The sequence below is a fragment of the Oratosquilla oratoria genome, chromosome 10, assembly GCF_046742065.1.
Source record: "Oratosquilla oratoria isolate Oo_2021 chromosome 10, ASM4674206v1, whole genome shotgun sequence".
In the NCBI taxonomy this organism is placed as follows: Eukaryota; Metazoa; Arthropoda; class Malacostraca; order Stomatopoda; family Squillidae; genus Oratosquilla; species Oratosquilla oratoria.
Window position 1 is genome coordinate 17,830,753 of NC_134786.1, and position 10,967 is coordinate 17,841,719.

Genomic DNA, 10,967 nt, shown 5'->3' on the forward strand with positions numbered 1-10,967 from the left:
GGTGGTGGGGTACAAGAATGGGTAAAGATGGACTGAGCCGTCGTGTCGACGAATCTCATTTCTTTGTCTTCTGCAGTGATCAGGAGTACAGTTTAGTTGTTGTGTTTGTGCCTTCTGTGACTAATAAGACCAATGCGTGAGTTGCATTGTTTTTGATAGTTTGGACATATAAAATCATTGCCAGGAGGTGGCTGGTTTTGACGAGCATTGTGGCTAGTATGTCGGTGTTGTTGGTATATCTCTATGCGCCTATCCTCAAATGCTGCAATACCAGTATGGCACTTACTTTGCCAGCCAGAGCTATCAAGATCTGGCTGGACAAGATAGAGGGGACAACAAAGGAAGGTGGATGTGGGTGTGATGATGGGTATGGGATGGGTGATGGGTGGATGTATGCCTTGACTGAGTCACCCTCATTATTGGAGGGAAAAGGCCTTTTGGTTTTGGTATCTCTATACACCAAGGGGTTCTTCCCCTTTATAAAAGGGAGGTAACCAAGTCAAAGGCATGCACCTAATCAACTCCCATCTACCACCCTCGTTACCCTCTCATCTTAGCCCCTTGTGGACACTGATCAGACCAACAGTATGGGCGCCAGAGTTGGAAATATGAAAAATCAGAGGAAAGCCCCAAATTTGGATGGTCACCATGCACATGTCCTTGGGTCCAGGCTCTTCCTGTCTACCTTGTGCTGCACTGTGGCTGACTCTCTCCCTTTAGGGTAAGTTTGGGCGGTCTTTCCTAGGAATTCAGAATTCTGGACATTCTTCAACCGTTGCACTGACAACACTCTGGAGAGGACACCCAAGGAGGCTAGACTACTCTACTCACATCACACTCACCGCTGACAATGGATAAGTACGTGACATCCACACCGAGGTCGAGAAACCCAAGTGCTCAGTCTGACACACCAAGGTCCACGAACCCAAGCGGCCTCGCTGAGAGTGAATCTGACGCCAGCGATATCCAACTGCCAGAGTTTTCGAGTCCGGAGCTGATGCCTGGCACAAGTCGAGCCGAGGACATGGACATTGCCGACACCGAGGCCGAGCAAGCCGAGGGAGGTCACGGTTCCAGGAGGGAAAGGGACCTCTACAGAGACTGGGACATTCTCAAGCCCTTCTTCAAGTGTGGTGTCGGCAGGGACGCCGGGTTTGCCCTCTGCGCCAAGAAAAATTGCACTGCGAGGCTGAAGCTTCAGAATGACACCAACAGCAACTTAAAGAAGCATTATGCCACCAAGCACCCTTTAGATAGTCCTGCCTTAAAAGCAGCCTTAGATGGCAGCAGCAAACGTGGCCGCTCTGCTTCTGGTGGTGGTCGGGATGCCAAAAGCCTCAGGCAGGGCTGTATTGAGGAGGCTATGGCTGAGAGGTTTGACCAGCAGAAGGCCTTGACCTGTTTTATGAGGTAAGTTTTACTTTTAAAAGTTCTACTGTTTTAGTATGAGAATAATTTAATAAATTAATTAACTTTAATAAATAAAAATAATTCATAACAAAAATTTAACTTCAAATACTCACACATCTTTTTTATGTTTCAGTGGATTATCCGCGACATGCTGCCCACCATAACAACAGAGTCAGAGGCGCTCAGGGCCTTCCTCAACTACCTGAACCCTCAGTTCAAGCTGCCGTCCAGGAAAAAGCTTGGCGACGACATCAAGCATATGAGCGCCAGGGCCAAAAATGAGCTCACCCAGATCATGTCCAAGCAGGACTACCTGGCCACCACTGCCGACAGCTGGTCGAGCCACAACCGGGCCTTCATAGGCTCCACAGTCTCGTGGTTGGACAAGGCCACCCTAGAGAGGACGACTGCAGTCTTGGGCATGAAGGAGGTGAAGGAGAGCCAGACAGCCGAGTACTTGGCGAGGTCCTTGAGCAAGCTGCATGAGGACTTCAGCCTCAGCAGCAAGATTCTCTGCACGACCACAGACAACGGCACAAACTATGTAAGTGCATTTGTCAACTTTGCATAAGAGGACGTCGTCATACAACCTGGCGAGGACAAGGCTGACGAAGAGCTGCCTGACGAGCTTCAGGTCATATCTATGGAGGAGGCCCTGGACCAGGCTGACGAAGCCGAGGTTAGCCTGCCTAAATACCAGAGGTGTGGTGCACACACTCTGAACCTCCTGGCGTCTGTATAATAATTTTATTTTCTTAAATTTAATAAATTAATAATTTATAAATATTAGATAATTTATTGTTCTTTTGGTAAAAACTAAAAAGATGTAAATCATTATTTATCATTTTTTAATTTGTGAATTGTAATAAAATATTAAATAATAAATGTTCTTTTTTCAGGTCCCACAATGGAACCATGGTGGCAGGAATATCTTCAGAAGGTCGGCTGCCAAGGCACAGTCTTTGTGGAATACCCAGGGCCGCCGAACTGTCGCAGCCAACGAGATAAAGGATGCTATTGGCAAAAAACTTAAAGTCCCTGGCGCGACGAGGTGGAACTCCAGCTATGACAGCTATAAGATGCTTTCTGGCCTGCTACAGGACCTGGACACCCGTAAAAAGATCAATGATCTCTGTACCAGCATGCGCCCCAACCCGATCCCCGCCTTTGTTGACGAGGACAACGATGTCATCACCGAGTACGTCAAAGTTATGGCCCCAGTTGCCAATGCTTTGGATAAAATGCAGTCAGACCAGCATGCCTACATGGGGAACTTCCTTCCCAACTTGATGGTGCTCCAGAGGGACTTGAACCTGCTTAGGGACGACAACAGCATCAAGCATGCCAAGCCCCTCGTCACCTACCTCCTGGGGACACAGGAGCACCATGGCAGAGACAAAAAGGGCTTCACTGAAAGGTAGATATTTTTAATATATTAATATAATATAATAATAATAATATAATATAATTATATAAATAATAAAATAATATAATATTTTATAGTAATTGAAAAAAAAATAATAATCATGAATCAATAATTAAATTAACTCATATCTTAATCTTTTCAGGTTTCAACACATATTTGAGGACCAGGAGAAGCTCCTTGCGACTGCCTTCCACCCCAGGTTCCGTCTAAAGATGGTCAAGTACATATGCAGGACAAATCCTGACTTGTACAACCTGGTGAAGGACAAGATGGTGTCGAACCTTGTGGCCCAAATCAGGTCCAAGGAGGGGGATGTGGCCTCCGCCTCCAGCCAGCCCACCTCCAGGCCACAGTCTGTGGCCAGCCACACCAGCGAGCACGACGAGTTTGCCTTCCTTCTTGAGGACGAGGAGGAGCCTGTGGTGGTGGCCAACCTGGAGGAGGAGGTCGGCAAGGAAGTAGACACTTGGGGCGCCATTCTCGGCACAAGCATCATGAAGATCTCCCCGGCAAACTTCCCCAAGGAGCACAGGCAGCACTGGGTGAACTGTTTCATCAAGTATAACACTCCCCTGCCCTCGTCTGCCTCAGCTGAACGACTCTTCAGCTTCGGCTCGGACATTTTGAGGCCAAAGCGAGCCTCTCTGACCAATCTGAACTTTGAGAACCTGACCTTCATGAAGGGAAACTTGAAGTTGGTTAAGAGGGAGAGAGAGAGAGGGCCGACAAGTTAGAGTGAATCTGTGAAGAGTGAAGAGTGAAGACTGAAGTGTTGTGAATTTTTGTTTTAAATGTTTTTACTGTTTTGTCTTGTGAACTTTTACTTACTTAATTAAGCATACTTAAGCATATTACGCAGACCAGTCGAGGAGACGACTCTTCGCTGCGCTCACAGGGTAAACTTAAACTATAGTTTTTTACTGTCTTGTATTAATAATTTGTTTTTCTAGTAATAATTTGTTTAATAAATAATGTAGATATCTTAAAAAACACTTTTTTTAATCGGAAAGCTTTAAATTTAGATTCGGAGATTCGGAATGAGTCAAATTTAGGTTTGGAAATGTTCGGAAGGTATCGGAATTAAGGTTCGCTTTGCTATTTTTTAAAGATTCGGAGGTTCGCGGACAAATGTTCGGAATAAATGTTCGCACCGAAATTTTGAAAATCGGGTTCGCTATTCGGAGGTTCGGAACCCAAAACCGGCGAAGATTCGGGTTCGGATTCGGAACCCCAAAAAAAGGTTCGCGCACCCACCTCTGCCTAGTATCAATGCAGTACAAGTACATAAAAACTGCAATTTCACACAAACTCGTATCACTTGTGAAATATCATTCTGAACAAGACATCTTAACCAAATGAGTCAACAATGTCACTGCCTCGTTTGCCTGATACAAGATCATTTTCTTACCTGATGAGCCTCGTATGGGGCTTTAGACACCCCAACGGACCACAGTAACGCAACCTTCTCTTATTCATGAAGACTTCTCTCTCTCGAAAAAAGAGCGCAGATGATTTTAAATTTCTACCATTTCCTCTCATCTCTAACCGCCCTCATTCGAAGTCTCCTTTAGCACCTCTATGCTTCGATCTCACTGGTGCGACATTGGCGCCAAGGGTAGGAGCGAGGGTTATTGGCAACGAAATGTCCTCTCCTGGCACGATAGGAGGACGACGACGCAAATCAGCTGGCTCGGCGACGTCTCCTGCAGAAGGAGGAACCCTTATTAGTTACTGTGGGCCAAGAATGTCCTCTGCATCACTCGATTAAATTATCTAGTCTATTTCTTTGTCAGTTTATATATCTGTCTATTTATTTATCTATTTACCAATTTACCAGTTTATCTATTTATTTATAATAAATATTTTTTTATTATTTATTGATTCATTATTTTTTCTGTACCTATTTGTTTGTTTGCAGACATTAAATCATGCATTATTCTCCTTACGTCTCTCTCTCTCTCACACACACACACACGCGCGCGCGCGTAGTTGTCAGGCCTTTTGGTATGTGAGTAGCAAACTCAGTAAGCTGGACATTATGGTCCCGAGTTTACATGTAGAACAATCGGAAGCTCCCCGCAGGTTAATTGTCCTTGATGACGTTCTTGCACAAGCGCAAGAGATCCAGAGGCTTCTCCTCCTCCTCAGGAGGACTCCAGGTCTGCGTATATAAGGAACGGACCGAGGTGTCCTTTCACCAGTTTTCTTCAGTCTTGACCATTTTGGAGAGGGCCTACCCGTAGGACAGTTTCCCACTCCATCTCACTTCGGTCGAAGTGTTCCCTCGCACAGGAATGGTTGCCAGTCAGGTAAAGAGAGAGAGAGCGACGGTGCATCGCCCATTCAGGGATGTGGCGAACTGGATGCATGCACGAGTAGGAGGCCAGAGGACTTCTTTCCCGCTAACTAACGCCAGGCCGGGGGGACGGGAGCCCGGGGCACAAATTGGTCTGACCGTGGAAATCCAGCGAACTCGCCAAGTCCGCTCCTGGTAGCCAGACCGTGACTCGGTGCCAGCAGAGATTTACGTTCGATTACCTCAGGAACTCTTGTCAGAGACGAAACGAGTCTTCTGGCAGCTCCATCAGAGTATCGTGCAAGTCCTCCTCCTCCTCCTACGTGGAGTCCATGATTCTCGAGTTCCTTTTGAGCGCTCTCTTTTAGTGTTTTGGAGATGAATCTGCTTGTGTTGATAGCTCGTTTTATAGACACCCACCATGAGTGTTCCTAATGTTTGACATTCCTCACCTTCAGACTCACGGACGCCCCCTGGCCTTCATCCTCCTCCTCGGGCTTCTACTGGCACATCAGGTGAGCAAGTGTCACCTCCAACCAAGGTGGTCCTTCAGCTGGGCAGACAAACGTCAGATGATCGAGGTGGTTGTTCCTCGGTCGAGCAGGATTTCTCCTTTTACTCCACAGGAAACAAAGGGAAAAAATGGAATTGGTTAACAAAATGAACGAAATTGATACACTACACGAATGGTTATTCTGCTGTTAGTGTACCTACCGCTGTAAGAAGGATTGTAGAAGAAAGAAGTATTCATGCTTAATGCATCTTTTTCTAAGTGCATTTTTTCGCTTAATTTCTAGCAGGCCACTCGAAAGGAGACATTCTCCGGTCATACATTCGAATTACTAATTTAACCAACTTACAAATTGATTCCATATCTCCTATTTACCCATCGATCTATTTTATTCATTTATTTGTTTATCGATTTTTGTGGCGAGGCCTTGTTGTTGTCTTTTTCGTGCCGTGAACTGACTACGATCTCCCCTCCCTGACCCATCCGGAACAGTGCCGTGGCGGCATCATCAAAGTTCGGACAAACACCATGAGGGAGTTCCTGTCGCTGAAATGCGGCGGAGAGTTTGACAAGGGCGAGTACGCGGTCCTGACGCGGATCTGCGACGACTGCTACAACCTCGCCAGGAACGCTACCGTCTTTCTCGGATGCAGGTGAGACATTCGTGGCGTCACGAGGGAGGGACGGAGGGAGGGAGGGTTGGCACTGAGAGGAAGGACATTTGCTTAGCTGGCATCTATGTCCTTCCTAAACACAATCAACAATAATAACAACATCTGAACCCTCACGTGGAGTCGACTGCATTAGTGTGTGGAGGTCAGTACTTCAAGAATTTCATTATAACTCCTATGGAGTCAGGCCAGTCTCGGTCCTTCCAAAACGCACTCAAGTACGAGTACTACACTCACAACAATGTTTTCCCACCAAACCCTCACATGGAAGTGTGGGAAGTCAGTACTTGAGGGATTTCATTGACCTATAGAATAATCACACAACATTCTTTCAAAGCTAATCTCCAAAAACAGAACTACTGATATAATCAACAATGAAATGCAAATATTTTATTCCCATTGATGTGAATCTTATAAAGTAAAGGTCAGATGTAGTTTTCGGATTTTCTCAAGATGAATTTGTTCCGAAATCTCTCATGAAAGCATGCAGTCTCAAATGCAAAAATTTATAGAGTTACTTTGAATTGTCACAAAAATAATAATGATGTTTTCTTTCTCCCACATCCCTTGACCTCTTGCACCCCATTCCTTTCCAACAACTTCTTTTCCCCTCCTCTTCCATACCACCCCATTTCACCTCCTGGTCTTACTCGGCCTCTTTCCACCCTAATCTACTTCGTCTTGCATTCCCCCCATCCTCTCTTCCCAACCCCACTCACATTCTTTTCCAATCCACCTCATCCCGTTCTCCCCTCTGGTCCATTCTACTCTCACTTGAACCCCTCTTACTATCACTCCACTCCTCCCCCCTCACTCTCCTAATGTTCTTACCTTTTCTTCCCTGTCCTACTGTCCTCCTTGTGCACCACAACCACCTACTGCCACCAGAGCCAACTGTTTCCGCAATGAGCTCTTCCCCAAGTGTGTCAGTTTCCTCATGCAGGAGTACCGTCAGGAGGAGCTCAACAGTAAGGTCGCCCTTGTCAGCGGTGAGTCCTTCTAGCAATGTCCAGACTTTGCCTTTCGATACCATCTTCAAGTGTAATTTGACATTTTGATAACAAATTTCAACACATACTGACTGCAGAGTATGCAAATTATGTCACAGATTATTTTTCATGAGCGCATCTTATGCACTCAAATTTAATTCTGGTTATTACTTTCCTGCAAATTTCCCATGTATCTACATATACATTTTCTTTTATTATGATAAAACACGAGTCACTAGCACTGAGCCCTTACATGCCTAAGTGCCGACCCAGGGCAAAGTTCTCAGTGATGGCTGCCATCCCCCAATCACCACTTTCCATTTCCGCCATCCCTTACTGTCTGTTATAGCTATTGGCTTCAGAAATAATAATAATAATAATAAAAATAAAAAATTATAATTGTATTTAATGTCCTTATTGTGGAAAGAATAAAGGGAAAATATTTCATATTCTGTTGATTCTAACATAAAATTTGTACATTACGGTAAAATATTCAGGGCTCTGACCTTTTTTATTTTGTTATCATAATTATTTTGTCAGCCTTGTGGGCGGCATGTCCAGACTAGAATTGCTGCCCCAGGGTATATGCCCCCCAACCCCCACCCCATGTGAGGGCTCTGCTAACATATTTCTGGGTATCTCAATCTACCCTCAAAACCACCACCACCATCACCACTTCCAATGAAACATATGACTGATTTCTCCACTATCTGTGCTATGGGACTCATTTACTACATATCCATGTGATGTACACTGACCAGTTATGAGAAGGAAAGAATAAATTTCTGCAAGCATTATCACATTCTTTTGTTTTTACCTGTGAAATTTTGCAATCTATACAAATACACCCAGGACATAAACCCACTATGGCAATTGGCCATAGTGGGTCCTGAGCCCAAACATCTGCACAAGTGGCAGTTGGCAAGTGTTGCATTAAGAGACCTTGGTGTACAAGCAGACAAACACACACACAAAAAAGACATTCTTATCTGCCTCAGATTACAAAATGTTGCAGTGACATGGTAACCACACAATACAAATGATATAAAAAAGACCAAGGAACAACTAAATTGATCCTCAGCCTAACAGATAAACCATACAAGGAGAAATTAAACGTCTTAGTAATGTAACTCTTAAGAGAAAGAAGATAAAACAGTGATGTAACTGAAGTGTGCAGGTCAAAGTTGGGAGCAGACAAATTTGATAGAAGATCGGTTTTGGAACAGGATAGCATCACAAAGTCATGGGGACAAATTGCAAAAGACTCCACAAGAATCACTACTAACTTCGGTAATATTCCTTGTCTACATAAATGACATGACAAGGTATAACAAGCTATGTTATCGTGTTTGTAAGTGATGCGAAAATGGAAGGAAGGGTGAGAGGTGAAGAGGACTGTAGGGTATTGCAAAAAGATTTAAACACTATATAACTGGAGCCAAGAGTGGAAGATGAATTTCAGAGCCACAAAATGTCAAGTATTGGAAATATGTATTGGCTCAAAGAGATTACAGTTAAAACCACTCCTGATTCATCTTTGTAATTTACAAAGATGAATCTGAAGAAGGATTTAGGAATGTGGATATAGGATGACCTGTCACTTGACAAACATATCAGTAAGATTGTGGGAGAGACATATAATCTGCTGAGAAATAAAAAGGTGGTCTTTCAATATATGGATGAAGAGATGAAGAAAATCATAGAGACTATTAATTCATTCTAGAGTGGAGTATGCAGAAGTGGTTGGATCTTTACACAAAATGAAAGATATAAGCAAGATTGAGAGAAGTTGTTTAGGTAAATTGTATGATAAGAGGCTGGAAGAACTACACTTGCCAACATCTAAGGATTGAAGAGAAGGAGGAGTCATGACTAGAGGGGATGGACAAAGACAACAGAGATCCCATGGTATGGGAAATGAGGGCATTAAGAGCTCTTGTTCACAAACTCAAAAAGGCCACTTACCTGAAAGATGTGAAAAATAGTTTCCCATATAGATGCATAAATTCCTGTAATAGCTTAGGGGAAGATATAACACAAGTTGGAAATGTACATAAATTGAAACAGGTATTGACAAGTGGAAGTCAGGAAATGCGACCCGAGCAGTGGGAGGTGGTGGGGTACAAGAATGGGTAAAGATGGACTGAGCCGTCGTGTCGACGAATCTCATTTCTTTGTCTTCTGCAGTGATCAGGAGTACAGTTTAGTTGTTGTGTTTGTGCCTTCTGTGACTAATAAGACCAATGCGTGAGTTGCATTGTTTTTGACAGTTTGGACATATAAAATCATTGCCAGGAGGTGGCTGGTTTTGACGAGCATTGTGGCTAGTATGTCGGTGTTGTTGGTATATCTCTATGCGCCTATCCTCAAATGCTGCAATACCAGTATGGCACTTACTTTGCCAGCCAGAGCTATCAAGATCTGGCTGGACAAGATAGAGGGGACAACAAAGGAAGGTGGGTGTGGGTGTGATGATGGCTATGGGATGGGTGATGGGTGGATGTATGCCTTGACTGAGCCACCCTCCTTATTAGAGGGAAAAGGCCTTTTGGTTTTGGTATATCTATACACCAAGGGGTTCTTCCCCTTTATAAAAGGGAGGTAACCAAGTCAAAGGCATGCACCTATTCAACTCCCATCTACCACCCTCGTTACCCTCTCATCTTAGCCCCTTGTGGACACTGATCAGACCAACAATATGGGTGCCAGAGGTGGAAATATGAAAAATCAGAGGAAAGCCCCAAATTTGGATGGTCACCATGCACATGTCCTTGGGTCCAGGCTCTTCCTGTCTACCTTGTGCTGCACTGTGGCTGACTCTCTCCCTCTAGGGTAAGTTTGGGCCAAATCAGTGATCTGCCAATTTTGGGATTTTTTCGTTTTGGGGTTATTTTGGTCACCGGCTCCAATTGGACCACCTACAGGTCAAGGGGTGTCAGGGCTCCTGTGGATTCCATTCGGACACTGCTCAGGCCAACAGTGTGGGTGCCAGAGGTGGAAATGTGAAAAATTGGAGAAAAGGCTCACCTTTGTATGGTTGCCATGCACATGCCTTTGGGCCCAGGATCCTTGTGTCTACCTCGCAGTGCACTGTGTGACCATCCAAAGTTAAGCCTTTTCTCCAATATTTCACATTTACACCTCTGGTGCCTGAGCAGTGTCTAAGTGGAATTTACAGGAGGCCTGGCAGCCTGTGGGTGAGATGGTGGTCCAATCGAAATAGGTGACCAAAATATCTGTATATACCAAAGGCTCTCCCACTTATATGGGAGGTGGCTAAGACAAAACCCACATCCACTTTGTACACAATTAAAACCCATTCATATGTACATACATATACCAAAGGCTTTTTTTTTCCTTACAAGGGAGGTAGCCAAAAAACAAATACATAAAAACCACTTCCCTCCCTCTTATCTTGGTACCTCCTGGATGATGGGTCATCCCTACATCTTGTCCACTGCCCTGGGTCAAAGGACAAGATGCAGGGATGACCTGTCATCCAGGAGGTGCCAAGATAAGAGGGAGGTCACCTCCTGGATGATAGGTCATCCCTGCATCCATGCATATGTAGTTCTTAAATAGATTTCATAAGGAATACAAAGTAAGTCCTAGAAGGTTTTATTGATAATAAAAATAATATAAAGAATTTCAACATTTCTGGAAG

At 44.4% G+C, this 10,967-nt stretch overlaps 3 protein-coding genes across 3 annotated transcripts; all 3 read left to right on the top strand.

The window, feature by feature from the left end:
- The first annotated feature begins 656 nt into the window (after positions 1–656).
- LOC143028990 (uncharacterized) lies at positions 657–1,707 on the top strand. Its single transcript, XM_076191335.1, has 2 exons — positions 657–1,410; positions 1,544–1,707. The coding sequence occupies exons 1-2, from the start codon at positions 851–853 to the stop codon at positions 1,572–1,574; spliced, it is 591 nt and encodes a 196-aa protein (XP_076047450.1). The 5' UTR covers positions 657–850; the 3' UTR covers positions 1,575–1,707.
- LOC143028739 (uncharacterized) lies at positions 1,670–3,638 on the top strand. Its single transcript, XM_076191109.1, has 3 exons — positions 1,670–1,954; positions 2,310–2,827; positions 2,979–3,638. Exons 1-3 carry the CDS (start codon positions 1,670–1,672, stop codon positions 3,568–3,570), a joined length of 1,395 nt encoding a protein of 464 aa, XP_076047224.1. The 3' UTR covers positions 3,571–3,638.
- Positions 3,639–5,030: 1,392 nt separating this feature from the next.
- On the top strand, positions 5,031–10,813 carry LOC143029131 (crustacean hyperglycemic hormone 6-like). The gene is made up of 4 exons (XM_076191576.1): positions 5,031–5,145; positions 5,591–5,647; positions 6,136–6,296; positions 7,203–10,813. The coding sequence occupies exons 1-4, from the start codon at positions 5,131–5,133 to the stop codon at positions 7,315–7,317; spliced, it is 348 nt and encodes a 115-aa protein (XP_076047691.1). The 5' UTR covers positions 5,031–5,130; the 3' UTR covers positions 7,318–10,813.
- Positions 10,814–10,967: the final 154 nt, after the last annotated feature.